This window comes from Elephantulus edwardii, unplaced genomic scaffold (assembly GCF_000299155.1).
Source record: "Elephantulus edwardii isolate Elephantulus edwardi_28Jun2011 unplaced genomic scaffold, EleEdw1.0 scaffold00304, whole genome shotgun sequence".
NCBI classification, from domain to species: Eukaryota; Metazoa; Chordata; class Mammalia; order Macroscelidea; family Macroscelididae; genus Elephantulus; species Elephantulus edwardii.
In genome coordinates this window covers 129030-143305 of record NW_006400054.1, presented here as the reverse complement: position 1 = coordinate 143305, position 14276 = coordinate 129030, and the positions used below count along the sequence as shown (strand labels likewise).

Below are 14276 nucleotides of genomic sequence, written 5' to 3'. Positions count from 1 at the left end.
TGCCTGATGACTCTGCCATCTGCTTCTCCTTGGTGGCCAGGCCCAGCATCAGCGTGCATTGGGTGGGCAGTCTCTGCCAGCCAGGTGGGGTGGGGGACTGTCCATGTAGCACAGGTTAGCAGGCCCAGGTATGTCCCTCCACCACCATCAAGCAAGGTGCTGACACCACCCTGAGTTCCTGAAGGGAACCGTTGTGGTCAGCTGCAGCTCTGTGGGCTCTCCCTCGTGGGACCCCAAGCACGGCAAAGGGAGACACTACACTGTCCAGTCCTGTGACATCCTCACACCTCTAGTCGGCTTCAGTTCAGCTGCTTTGTATATCTTGAGGACCTTCCAACCTAGAGTGCTTATCTCCCAGCACTGTATCAGACACTATTCTGTTGAGATCCAGAGGTTTTCATTGGTTGATTTTTGTAAGCTGACGGCCAGGACTTTCTTCCATGTCTGTCTTAGTTTAGAAGTGCCGCTGAAACCTGTCCACCATGAGTAACCCTGCTGGGACTCAGACTACAGGGGGCATTGCTTGTAGCATCATAGACACACACTGACAGACCCTGAAATGAGTACTGATGTCTCAGTGAGCCAGCTGGGACCTAGCAGGGGCTGCCATCTCCCCAGCTTTGTGTGGACACAGCCCCCTCTGCTGGTGGCCGTGGATTTCAGCACAGCTCCGGGCTCAGCCTCAGCATTTGGGCCTTTGTGAGCTTCAGTGACAGGACCCAGATGTGCGTAGAGAGCCCAGAGACAAGCCTGAGTGTGTTTGTGGAAGAGAGAGGTGGTGGGGAAGCCTCCGCATCTCCTGAGCATACTGTGCCTGGCTCTGCGTACCTGTCTTTACAGGGCCCTCGCTCCCACTAGGGGGCGCTCTCCTCTTGAAGTGACCTTGGCTCCAGCTTGGAAGCTCTCATTCCCACCTGGGGGTGGTCTCGTCTTCACTCCCACGGCCGGACACTCTCCTTTTGGAACCCTCCCTCCCACTTGGGGGTGCTCTCCTCTTTATGGGGTCCTCATTCCCACCTGGAGGTGCTCTCCTCTGTAAGAGTCCCTCCCTCCCACCCAGGAACACTCTCCTTTTTATGGGCCCTTTCCTCCCACTTAGGGGTGTTCTCTTTATGGGGCCCTCTCTCCCACAGGGTGGGGGGCACGCTCCTCTATGTGAGTCCTCCCTCCCATTCAGGGACGCTCTTCTCTTTATGGGGCCCTCCCTCCTGCCCAGGGAACCCTTATAGTTATGTTCTCAGCTGGCATCTGGAGGGTTGGTGGTTTGAGCTGGCCAGCAGCGCCTGGAGAGAAAAGGCCTGGCAGTGTGCTCCTGTCAAGCCAGGGAATCCCATGAGTCAGTTCTGCTCTGTCCTGGGGGGGGGGGGTCACTAGGGTCAGAATGGACTGGGCAGCACATGACAACAGAGTGATCATTGGGAGTCCCCAGGGAACAAACAGGTAACTCACTCATTTGGCTGTTGTCCAAAGTTGAAGGTTTGAGTCCACTGAGGGACACCAAGGTCTGGCCACCAGCTTCCAAAAATCATCTCTGAAAACCCCATGGAGCGTAGTTCCCCTCCGAGACAAATGGGGGCAGCATGAGCCAGTCTGCTGGACAGTGAGGGATCATGAAGCTGTGCGGCCAAGGGTGTGTTTGCCCTCTCAACTGCCCTTTGAAGCTGATCATCATCGGGCATGCCCTGAGTCCACTCCAACCCGCAGCCACCCTGTGGGACAGTGCGGAGCAGCCTGTTGGGTTTCCCCAGGGGTGACCTTTGTGGAAGTACGCTGGGGACTCCAGAGACTGACTTTTTGGTTACTGGCTGAGTGCTTTAGTCACTGCACCACCCGGACCTGAGTCATCTTACACTTCTAAGCAAAGGTCAGTGGCTGGGGCTCGCTGTGGAGGCCAGCATGGAGCCCCAGCCAGATCGTGGGTCTAATTGGAGCCGTGTGGAGATCTGGGCAGTGTGGCCTTTAATTGCTTCCTGTGATGTGATGCATCACCAAGGATGGGGAGGGCTGTAATTTGGTCTGTCTCCCTTTTACTCTGGAAGTTGAGATTCAAAGTCAGGTTGGGGCCCTGGGCGATGTCAAGGGGAGTCAGGCACAAGCGGCTCCTCAGCAGGGCAGGGTGACCCAGACTATTGTCCCAGGAGCAAGAGGCCTCATGTCTCTTGGCAACCAAGTCAAGGGGCCACTGACCGGCTGCTTTTTCTCAAGCAGATGCTTGGACTTGCCCACCTCTAGAAAGGCCTGGTGAGCTACCATATTTTTACATTTTGTTTTGTTTTCTGAAATCCCTCACATGCTTGCTTTCCTTTTAAGAGTGTTAAATGTGTGGGTGCAAAACCCAAGAAACTTCCAGAACAGCCACTGAGAACCCCCACTGAGAACCCCACAGAGCACATCTCTCCCCTGACGTGTGCAGACCCAGGATGGGATGAGCTGGGTCCACCCCACAGGGAGTCAGCCTGCACCCCGGGACCAGGTACCGGGTCCTCACACATGAGCTGTTCACCTGCTACTTTGCTGATGTTGCTTTGTGACACTTTCTTCAAATATGCTCCCTTAAAACAAAACAAAACAACCAGTTATATAATCCAGGAAGGTCCTGGGTGTCCATCCACTGATGACAACATTGTATGCAGATACAGGACGTTGTCCGAGCCAGGAAGCTGACATGGGTACAGTTCTGGTGACCACCCTCGGGCCCTCTTTGCAGGCCATCAGTGTTGGTGGTCACTCACTGTTTTGTGTTTAATTTTGTGAAATGTTCATGCACGAGTAGCTTCATATCAGTGAGCCCTAGTGACATAATCGCTAAGTGGTCTGATAAGTAAAGGTTGGTGGTTCGAGTTCGAATTCTCCCCAGGCCTCCTTGGGAGAAAAGCCTAGTGCTGCTCCTGTACAGATTCCAACCTAGGAGACCCTGTATTACTATAAGTCCCACGCACCCTCCCAGGCTCTACCCTGCTTGAGCCCTTGTGGTGGCCACAGTGTCCCCCTATCTCACTGAGGTGCTTCCTGTTCTCACAGACCCTCAGCTTTACCAGTAGTGCATGACATCCTTTTCCAGGCACTGGTCTCTCCTGATCACTTGTGCAAAGCAGGTCACTCTACCACCAGGACAGATGAAGTCTGTCCATCCTCACTTGTAAAGAGCCCTTGTGGCTGCAGTTTTACCCAGAAGGACTAGTTTATTTCTCTGGCGGTCCGCGGTGGATTTGCCATTCCTCGCCAGCACCCCCATTCTAGGACATCGATTCTCTGGTCTTCCTTACTCACTGTCTGGCTTTGGGAAACCCCAGGGTGCATTTCTGCTGTGTCACACAGGGTCGCTACGAGTAGGGATCCACTGGGCGGCACCGATTTGTGCCACTACCACAGACAGGATCCAGTCTTCCACTGTCACGCCATCCCTAGTCTCCCTAGAGTCGCCCTCCCCCAGCCCTAAACCGACTGTCAATCCATTCCCCATCACTATGATTTTGCCATTTCTAGACCCTTCTATCACTGGGAAATCTGTTCGCCTTTTGAGGTAAGTCACCTTTCACACGCCCCTGAAGCCAGGGTGCGGGCCCAAGTGAAGGACGATGAGGAGGTTTGCACCTGCTGCTCTTCTGCCTGCTATAAGCGCCTTCCCCTCCAGGGTGACCACAGGCCTCTCAGGCCCCCTCCTCTTCCTGGGTCACTAGGAGAAACTCGGTGTTGTCTCTGGTTCTTCGGACATCCTGTCTGCCCAGCACTCAGCAATCCACGTGCTGCCCTTGTCAGGGGGAACCCTGCCTCCAGGGGACCTATCCAAGCCCCCTGCCCCCCTCACTGGAAACTGCTAGCCCAGCCACATTCATTCAGCTTTTTAAAAGAATGCTGCTTTTTGTTAATGAATCAAAGAAATTAACTCTAGGTTTGCAATTCATTAGGTTTATTTTTAGCAAATCAGAAAGCTCAGGAATAGCACTTTGTTCTCGACTAGGGAGCTGGGGACTGTGGGAGGAGAAGAGAGGAAGAGGAAGATGAGAGTGGCCCTCATCCTGGGTCTCCCCCTGCATTGCAGTTTCTCCCTTTGTGCTGTCTGCTGTAAACTCTAGGACCCCCGGTAGCTGCTGACCAATAGGTCTGTGGTTCTGACCCATTCATTTGTCACTGTGAGTGAGGAAGACAAAGCTGTCTGCATCCATAAAGATCGTAGCGTCGGAAGCCCTGTGGGTAGCCCCTCACTCTCTGGTGGGGTCCCTGGGAGTCTGAGCCGACTCTGGGTTTGGTTTGGGTTTTTACACTTAAACAGTTGTCAGCATTCACTTCACCGTAGACATAGCCCGGCCCTTATGGAGCTGGAACTTGAGCAGGGCTGCCAGCCAAGACTCTGCTAGTAATAGGCAAATGAGGTTCCCCACCACTGCCACGGAGAAGGGCACCCCGTGGGCTGGGAGACAAGGGGACCCTTGACAACCAGCCCGGTGCCCCACCCTATCATTAATAGGTGTCTTTTGGTCACACAAGTGGCTCAGGGCTTGGAGACTAAGCAAGGGGCTGGTGACACCTCAGAAGAAAGGCCTGGCTACTAAAAAATTGGCCATTCAAGATCCTGTGGGCACAGCTCTTGTTCTCTCAGTTGTGTTTCCAGTTGGAGCTTACCGGGAAAGTTTGTTTCCCATTCATCAATGTAACTTGCTTTCTTGCTTTGGACATTGGAGGCAAGCCCCTCAACAGGGCAGCACTTTTCCCCTCTCCTCCCTGGGTGTCCTGTTTCCAGTCCTCCTCTTCTCTTACCTCTGAACTCTGTTGCTGGGCACAGAGCACGGTTCTGCTGTGACTGCATGGGTTGCTGTGCAGCAGGTTTACTCACGAGCAACCACTGCTATTTTTTAACCCTGTGCCTGTCCTCATGGAGCATCGGGGATAGGTCAGTGAGCTTGAGGGCACAGCTGGGCTCTCAAGGACAGTGGGATATTGGGGGAAACTGAGGCAGGGTGAAGAGGCAACACTGACCTCTCTGATCTGTGCCTGTTGGTGGGCTGATTTAGAGACCCCTGTCCTAGAGACATGCCCACCTTCTGTACTAGGTCACCATGTCCAGGGTGGGGACATTGGCTCTCACAGGCCACCTCTGGGGCCAGGCAGGCAAGGTCTAGGCACACAGCACGCAGGCCCCTGGGCCCAGCTCCATCCTGCCCTGGGAGATAGCTGGGCAATTTCTTCCTGGGTGTGTCCCTGAGGGGCCCTGTCTGTCCCTGATGGTTCTGCACGGGTACAGTGGGTAGAAACCCAGCAGGTAGAAAGCCTGTCATGACCCTCAGAGCTGTGGTGGTGGGCGCTGTGCAGTGTGAAGGGAGGGTCCCCCAGTGGGAAGGTGTATTGGTGGGTTAGCAGCTCAGTCACCTCCCCTCCCACATGGGCCAGAGTGTGCACAGCCCCTGCTGACCACCGAGTGTCCCCTGTGCTCGGCCCAGACCTCTTGGCCCTAGGGTCCTGTACACTGGCTGAGTGGCCCAGGAGCCTGCACGCTGGGTGAAGCAGCCTGGACCATGTGTGCAGGCTGAGTGTACCTCACGGGAGGGCTGCATCATGAGATCCGCCCCACGCTGCCTGTGGGAGCTGGGTGTGATCCCACCCAAGCCTCCTGACACATCTCTGCACCCCACCTCCCCCAGTCCAAGGTCCAAGAGCTGGAGGCAAAATGCCGCCTGCAGAGTGAGCAGTTCAGCCTGCTGTCGCGGGAGCTGGAGAAGTTCCGGCAGCATGCTGGCACCATCGACCTGCTAGGCAGCAGCCCTGTGGTTGCCCTGGACTTCCCCACAGCCCCCAGCAAACCTTTCCCGCCCTTCATGAATGGGATCGCCACTTCCATCGGCAAAGGTGAGTGAGGAGGGCTGGGCACGGCCGAGTGAGGCCAGCGTGGCTCCCAGCCTGGGCAAGAGCAACATAATCGGCCACTACCCGACTCAGGAGTGACAGCCGGGCACCATCAAGTGGACCCTGGCTCACAGTGACCTTGTGTGTGTCAGAGTGGGGAGCTGCCTTCCCCAAGCTCCCATCAGCTGGTTTTAGGGAGTAGATCGCCAGCCCTTTCTTCCGAGTCACCCCCTGAGTGTAATAGACCATCCAGTCTGTGGGTGAGCAGCCAAGCACATTGACTGTTCATACTGTCAAGGATTGCAGGATGCCGGTGTGACAGCTGCAGAAGCTAGCTCATGTGGGAGGGGCCCGCTTGAGTCTCCCGGGGCCCAAGATCTGCGGAGAAGGGATGCTGCAGCCTTGGCCCCAGCCCTGGCCCCATGCAGCAATGGCTTTGGGAACAGGGTTTTCTTTTTTACTTCACTAGCAAGGTGACATTAGTATAGAGGGGTCCCAGATTCCTCATCTGAGAGCCCTGAAAACAGAGCAGGTGCAGGGGACCTAGTGGTCAAGTGCTTGGCTGCCTGCTGGCGTTTCCGACCTGCTTGTGTGCTCTGCTAACTATTACAGCCTTGGAAAGGGGCTGGAGCAGGTCTGCTCTGTGACACGTGGGGTTACCATGTGTCAGAATCGATTGATGGCTCCCCCAAACAGGCAGGAGCAGGGGAGGGATATGCTACACGGAGACCATAAGGTCCTGAGGAGTGCCAGAGCCCGAGAAGCTGGCATGAGCACCCAGAGGGAAGAAGAAAGAGAGGAGAAGCAGAAGGATAGAAACAGAGGCAAGGAGAAGGGAGACAGCAACAGAGCAAGGCAGAGAAGACTGAAACAGGAGAGAGACAGACAAGGAGAGGGCAGTGAGGGCTGTCCCCTAACCAAAACCAAAACCCACTGCTGTCCAGGGGCCTCGGACACACAGTGGCTCTGCAGGAAGGCGCAGAACTGCCCTGTGGGGTTTCCGAGGCCTGGCTCTTTAGAGAGCAGAGCTCCAGATCTTTGTCCACGTAGGTTCAAGTTGCTGGCAGTTAGCACCTGCGTGCTTAACCACTGCACCACCAGAGCCTCTCTGCCTTTCCCTAAGCCAACCTGAACCAAGCTGACTGAAGCAGCAACCTTCACCGTGTCCTGAGACTAAATTGTAATGAGAGGAGACTGCCCATCTTTCTCCCAAGGAGCCTCTGGTGGATTCAAACCACCGATCTTGCACTTGGCAGCTCAGCACACAGTGCACAGCGTCCCCAGGATTCCTCAGTCTTCCCTGAGGGGCCCTGCTGTGGACTTTAACCAGTGAGAAATGCTTAAATGTTCATTAAAGCTACCCCCTGAAGTTACCCCTGTGACAGCAGCGTGAGGAGATAGATGACACAGTGTCACATCTAGAGACTAAGATGCCCACAACCTGACCGTCTGCCAGGATTTGATCCAGATGCACTGAGTTCCCTGTGTACAGGACTCGGCAGACACGAGGACAGGCTGCAGGGACCTGCTTTGTGCTTTACAAGTTGTACATTTTAGCCCCAAGCCTAGCCCTTGTTCACTTCATAAGCATCAGGCAAGATGTTTTGGTCTTCAGTGATGGTAACACCAGCCTAATGGTAAATAGTGCACTAGCAACCGAAAAGTACACAGTTCAAATCCACCAGCTGCTCTGTGAGAAAAAGATGGACAGGCTCTTCTGAAAACACACTGGAGGATCAGCAGTAGTTTGATTCTGACTTAACAGTAAACAGCAACAACAATGCCAGCCTACCCTGCTTTATGCCCAGAGAGGTGTCTGTCCTGTGGAGATCAGCCAAGATAGCTGGCATCAGGTGCGGGTGGATCTAGGTGCCGAGCCGGCCACATCCACATCCCCAGGGAGGCTTCTCTCCCTGAGTCTTTCAGCTTCTCTATTTTGGGCTCCATGCTGAGACCTCGTGGTGGTAAAAAGGCTGCAACATCTCCTAGTCTCACATCCTCAGTGTGGAGCCAGGAGAGGGAGCATCTCTATCTGCTTGGACTTTCCTGTGCATCCCAGCATCATTCAGGACCACCACACAGTCTCCACAGTGGAGGCTCCTGGGTCAGTCAAGAGGCCCAGGGAGGTGGACCGCCCAGTGCCTGTCTGATGGATTCCCATCTCTCCCCAACTCTCCCCAAACCGGTCTGATGCCATGGCCAGGTCAGGATAGCCCCACTGGAAGCTACTCTGTGACTGGTGACTACATCCTGCCCCTCGCGATTCCTGGGGACAAGCCAGAGCCGCTGCCCCTCAAGCCCGCCTTTCTGTCCAGGTCCAGAGCCCCGAGATGCAGATTGGAGTCCGACGTGAGTCACGTGTTGGGCGTGCTGTGGACACTGCCTCCATCATCGTCATCCTCCCTCCCTGCTTTCAACCTCCTTTCTCCCCTCCCCGTGTTGTCTTCCCCTCCTCCTTCCCTTCCCCCTTCAAGGTCATACTCCTCAAGTCTGATAAGATAACAGGAGGGTTTTCTAGGTGTTTTAGACACAGAATAAGAGACCTCCACATTCTGTAACACATGTTGGTTGTGTTCCTGACAGATGGATAATGAACGGAATTCCAATACCTCGAAGCAGAGATACTCCGGGAAGGTCCACTTGTGTGTTGCCCGATATAGGTAGGGCCACTGCCCCCTCTGCACACTGCTGGCTGCCTGTGAGCATAGGACACTTGGGGGCAGAGGCAGGGAATAGGGTGGTTGGGGTGTCCGTGAACTGAGGGTCCACCTGCCCTGAAAGAGGGCAGCATCTCACCAGACTCAAGAGGATATGGTGTTCCTGGTGGTGAATGCACTCAGCTGCTCATGGAAAGGACAGAGGTTCAAATTTACCCACAGGCATCTTGGGAGAAAAGCCTCGCAGCCCACTTCTGAAAGCTCATCCATTGAGCACCCCACAGAGCACGGTTCTCCCTGCCACCTGCAGGGGCGCAAGGTGGCGTTTGCATGGCCAGGGTCAGGGGAGGCTGCTGAGCAGGCCCTGGAGCACCTGGGCCAAGCTGTGCCTGTAGACACGGGGCAGATGTCCCCTTTCTGCACATGCTGCAATCGTCTGGAAATGAGTGTGCTCGGCCAGTGGTTGCCTCCTCCCCGTGCCACTAGGCACACGGGGGTCTTGACTAAGAGACTCCCTGCTTCCAGAATCACCTTTTTGCATTACGTCCACACGAGGGAGCAGCCTGGCCTGCGTGTCCTCTGGACTGACGCTTGCTGTTTTTGGTGGTGGGAGAGGTTGTGCCAGCTTGGTGTCCTTCCTTGGACGGCTCGGGCCTCCACCTCCAGCCAGTGCCCCTAACGGGTCGCTCTCTGTCTCCCCCACCAGTTACAACCCCTTCGACGGCCCCAATGAGAACCCTGAGGCAGAGCTGCCGCTCACGGCAGGGAAGTACCTCTACGTGTACGGCGACATGGACGAGGACGGGTTTTACGAAGGTCTCTGCTGTGGCTTGGCTGGCGGTGGGCGCAGAAGGCCTGTGGCACTCCAGGTGGCCACCAGGGCCATGGATCCTGAGGCTCCCTCTGCTCCCGGGCAGTGTTCCCGGTGACAGGTGTCTTCCCTTCAGTGACTGCAGGAGGGCAGAGGGTCAAGTCAGGAGACACTGCCCCTCTGCACGTTTCCTGTGCACTGGGCAGAATCCCCTGCACACAACTTCAACCACAGGTTCCCAGGGGCATCCCATCCTCAGGGCTCCAGGCTCTGCTGTGACCTTGCGATGAGGTGTGGTCCAGGTTCTGCTCACTTTTTCGTCCGTGTTAGGTGCTAAAGGAGTAATTTCTGATGTGCAGTGGCCTCATGCACAAGACAGCAGAACCCTGTCCAGTCCTGTCCCAGCCTCACCACCGTTGCTCTATTAAGCTCGTTGCTGCAGCTGTTGTGTTGATTCTTTGATCTTCCTGATTCGCTATCCAGTTCCCACTGTCCTGTGACAGCAGGCTGCAAAGCTCAACATTCACGGGACATTCACCCCCTCTCTGCGTCTGTCACCTCAGAACGGAGAGAACGTGGCACCCACCCCAGAGCAGGGCCTTGAGGAAGGAGGCCTGCCCTACAGTAACGGCCTGATACGTGTCTGTGTCAGCATCTGGACAGCACTAGGGCGTTCTCTCTGTCCTGCCCAGCACCTCCTGTTTGTCCTCAGGGTTTGTGCACTGCTGTGATGCTCATCAGGTTTCAGCTGAGCTTCCAGATGAAGGTAGACTAGGAAGAAAGGCTTGGTGAATAACTTCAAAAAGAACAGCCAGTGAAAAACCTAAGACTAGCAATAGATCGACAGCTGACCATGGGGATGGCCAGGGCTGGGCAGTGCTTCCTGCTGTTGTCCACGGGGTCACCATGAGGCAAAGTCCCCCAAGAGAAGGAAGAAGTTAGAGCATTCCCCAAGACAGGAAGTTTTCACTGCAGAGCAGGCTAGAGGGGAAGGAGGGAGGGAGGGACGGAGGGATGGACAGGTGAGTGGACGGGTGGGTGGATGGATAAATGGATGATCTGTGCTGGGTGGGTTGAGTGGGTGGGTGGGTGGGTGAATGGATAGATTATTGGAAAGACAGATGGCTTATGGATGGATAAATGGATGACCTACGGTGGATGGTCTATGACGGGTCAGGTAGATGGGCATATGGGTGGACACAGGTGGTTCTGTGACTGAATTGCTCATGTCCTTTCACACCACATGGGCATTATGAAAGAAATGGGCACATAGTACTTTCTGTGGGTTGGAGAGAATTAATTTCCCTTTTAGCTCCCGTTTCTTGGGATTGCCTAACCAAAAACGTCTTTAAGAAGCTTGTTCTCTGAGAGTTGACATGCACAGAGCTGATGCGTGTTAGTTTTCCTGGTGTTTGCTGGGCACCTGCTGTGTGCAGGGTGCTGCCCGGGGCTGGGGGTGCCAGTGGCGAGCAGAACGAAGGTTCCTGGTGGTGTTGGGGGAGCGTGGTCAGTGTATGCCCACGGACAGCTGTGGTGGAGACCAGGTGTGTGATGGGGAGCTGGTAGATGAGAGCGTTAGACGGCAGGGAGGGTCTCTAGGAGGAGGCACTGGGGGCAGATTCCCACACGGAGCTGAGGAAGGCCACCAGGTGTACCTGTCACTGTGAAGTGTGGTCTGATTAGGGAGGAATGCCGGGCGTGCTGCAGGCCAGGGGAGTCCCTGGTGTGGTGGCTAGGTGGTAACCTGTGCTTGTCCCCAACAGGGGAGCTCCTGGACGGACAGAGGGGTCTGGTACCCTCCAACTTTGTGGACTTTGTCCAGGACAATGAGTCTCGGCTGTCGAGCTCACTGGGGAACGAGCAGGACCAGAACTTCATCAACCGCTCTGGCATCGGCTTGGAGGGGGAGGACGTCCCTGACCTCCGCTCCCCCACTCACATTGAACCCAGCATCACGGACAACGGTGGGGGGACGCTGGATGTGAACATCGACGACGTCGGAGAAGACATTGTGCCTTACCCTCGAAAAATCACGCTCATCAAACAACTCGCCAAAAGTGTCATTGTGGGCTGGGAGCCACCGGCCGTGCCCCCGGGCTGGGGGACAGTGAGCAGCTATAACGTGCTGGTGGACCGCGAGACGCGCCTGAGCCTGGCGCTGGGGGCCAGGACCAAGGCCCTGGTGGAGAAGCTCAACTTGACGGCTTGCACCCACCGCATCTCCGTGCAGTGCGTCACCAGCCGGGGCAGCTCGGACGAGCTGCAGTGCACGCTGCTGGTGGGCCGGGACGTGGTGGTGGCCCCCTCGCACCTGCGGGTGGATAACATCACCCAGATCTCCGCCCAGCTCTCCTGGATGCCCACCAATAGCAACTACAGCCACGTCATCTTCCTCAACGAGGAGGAGCTGGATGTCGTCAAGGCGGCCAGGTACAAGTACCAGTTTTTCAACCTCCGGCCCAACATGGCCTACAAGGTGAAGGTCCTGGCCAAGCCCCACCAGGTGCCCTGGCAGCTGCCGCTGGAGCAGCGGGAGAAGAAGGAGGCCTGGGTGGAGTTCTCCACGCTGCCTGCAGGTACGTTCCTGGGGAATGAAGAGGGCCTTGTCCTGGGCCTGGGGACAGTGGGTGGGGGTGGAGCTTCTAAGGTGAGAGCAGAGGGAACATTCACATGGTCAGTATTGCCCGAGACAGTCCTTTAGGTCATGACCTAGCAGTGCCACACATAACGTTCGTCCAAGAGTGAGGCTGTGCGCCCTGTGTAGAAGCCGCGGTGTTGAGGAACGAACTCAGCACAAGCATTAGGAAGACGCCCCTCCTACTAAGATGGGGGCGGGGGGGGGTGAGCCCACTCTTGGGGGCCGGAGAGCTGCATGTGCATTCCGCACCCACTGGGCGGACGTGGCCACGCCTCTCAGGTCTCCCTGCCCTCTTGTTTGTGATCTGGAGGTGGACTGGTAGGAGGGCTCACGTGGAACACGGGGGTGAGGAGGTGGGGGAGCTGTGATCGGTGGTCTGATCACTGGTCTGAGGTTTCTCTCACTTTGTGGACCCTCTGCTTCACCAAACACGATGCCCTGGCCCACTCACTGGTGGACATGTCCAGAGCAGGCAGCTTAAAGTCTTGTCATCCTGGTGTCCGTGGAGGCCAGTGGGTGTTTCTTCTAAGACTGGCTTGCCCACTCTTCAGATGGTCCGCGACCTATTCCAGCACCACACTTCACAGTGGTGGATTCTGTGTGGAGATGGGAAGGTGGAGGTGAATCTTTGGCCCTACAAGGTCACGTTCCAATGGTGGGTATTCAGGATCTTGAGGGAGGGGTCTGGGGTGGGACTCGGCCTCTGGCTTGGATACTGGAAGGCATTTCAGTGAGTAGAGTGCCGTCACAGTGAGCGAGGCCAGGCCCTGCAGACAGGCTGGCCGCGTGTGCTCAGCACTGAGCTGTGTGAATGCGTCGGTCAGGTGGGTTCACCGTTCGCCTCTTTCTGTCAGTGACACAGCTGTGCCAGCTCTGAGTGTCCCTGGCCTGCCCCCTGCAGACACCCGAGCTCATGACCCCTGTGTGTAGGCTTTTGTGGTGCTTCTCTAGGTGAGGACAGCAGGCAGGGCACCATTGGTGGATGCACACACATCCACGGGCGTTTCTTTGTGCGCCGACAGGGCAGTGGTGCAGTTTACACCTTCCGTGCGGAAGGCCTGCTTTCTTTACCGGCTGGTGCACCTCAGGCAGAGCCTCCCCCCGCCTGTCCCTGGAGGCTTGTGTGATGGTGAACAGGCCTCGGCAGAGCTTCCATACAGAGAGATCAGGAAGAAAGTCCTGGTGATGTGCTGCTGAAACCCGATCAGTGGACATCACCTGGGTCACAGTGGTCCATTCTCCAAGCAAGCAGGCTGACGAGGACCGGGCACCATTCCATTCTCTGGTGCTGCAGCCCATCCCAGTGTCCCACTCACCCCAGTGCCGTTCTCAGTGACAATAGATGTGCAGGTTGTTGTTGTCAGGTGCTGTTGAGTTGACTATGAGTCCGTGACAGTCAGCACAGCGTACTGGATGCCTGCCTGCTCCAGCACCACAGACACCGCTGTGCCCAGACACATCGTGGCTGGCACTGTGTCAGTCCATCCCTTTGAGGGTCTTCCTCTCCTCTGACCCTCCACTTTTCCCAGTGGGATGTCTTATTTCAAGGACTGGTCCCTCCTTTACAACATTCCCAGAGTATGTGAGATGAAGTTTTACCGTCCTTGGTTCTAAGGAGCACCCTGATTGCCCCTCCTGCAAGAGAAACTTGTTAGCTGTTTCTGCAGCATTCAGTACTTTCCTCCAGCACAGTTCAGAGGCGTGGACTCTTCTTCTGTCATCCTTACTCTTTGACCAACCTTCCCCACTTTCTGATGCACAGCAAGGAGCTGAAAAGACCATCAGTTGGATCAGGCACATCTTAGTCTTCAAGTTTACATCCTTGCTCTTTAAAACTTTGGTGGGGTCCTTGACGCCACATCTGTCCTGTGCAACACATTTTTGATTTTTTTGACTGTTGTTACCGTCATCGTTGATTGTGGACCCAAGCAAGTTCAGATTTGTCCCATCTGTTATGATGCTGTTGCCTTTTGGTGCAGTGGTGAGGATTTGTTTTCTTGGTGTCGAGCTGTGACCCCTCTTGCAGGCTGTAGTCCTTGATCTTCTGCAGCAAGTGTTTTGGTAGAGAAAGGTGTGAACAGTTCCCTCACACTCAGACCAGGACACTCACCTCAGACCCCTCTGGGAGCAGAACACCAGGAAAATGAACAGTGAAATGTACACGTGGCCCAGCGAACCCAGAAGTCCTCCCAGGCCATTGTGGTCAGAGGCTGCGTGGCTCCCCATCAGCACGTGGAATCAGGGTGCTTTGTGGACTAGGGAGCAGGTGGAGGTGGAAGGAGTCTTTCCTTATGTGAACAGCAGATGGTTCCCTAAATGTAGCTGTGTG

General features: G+C 55.7%; 1 protein-coding gene across 1 annotated transcript in view; it reads left to right on the top strand.

Annotated features, from left to right (window-relative positions):
* RIMBP2 (RIMS binding protein 2) overlaps positions 1 to 14276 on the top strand; it is a 58832-nt gene that overhangs the window by 22471 nt on the left and 22085 nt on the right. Inside the window, exons 3-7 of the mRNA XM_006900971.1 lie at positions 5640 to 5844; positions 8045 to 8190; positions 8425 to 8501; positions 9205 to 9314; positions 11073 to 11885. Of these exons, the coding sequence (XP_006901033.1) occupies positions 5640 to 5844; positions 8045 to 8190; positions 8425 to 8501; positions 9205 to 9314; positions 11073 to 11885 (1351 nt within the window). The remainder of the gene's footprint in view (positions 1 to 5639; positions 5845 to 8044; positions 8191 to 8424; positions 8502 to 9204; positions 9315 to 11072; positions 11886 to 14276) is intronic.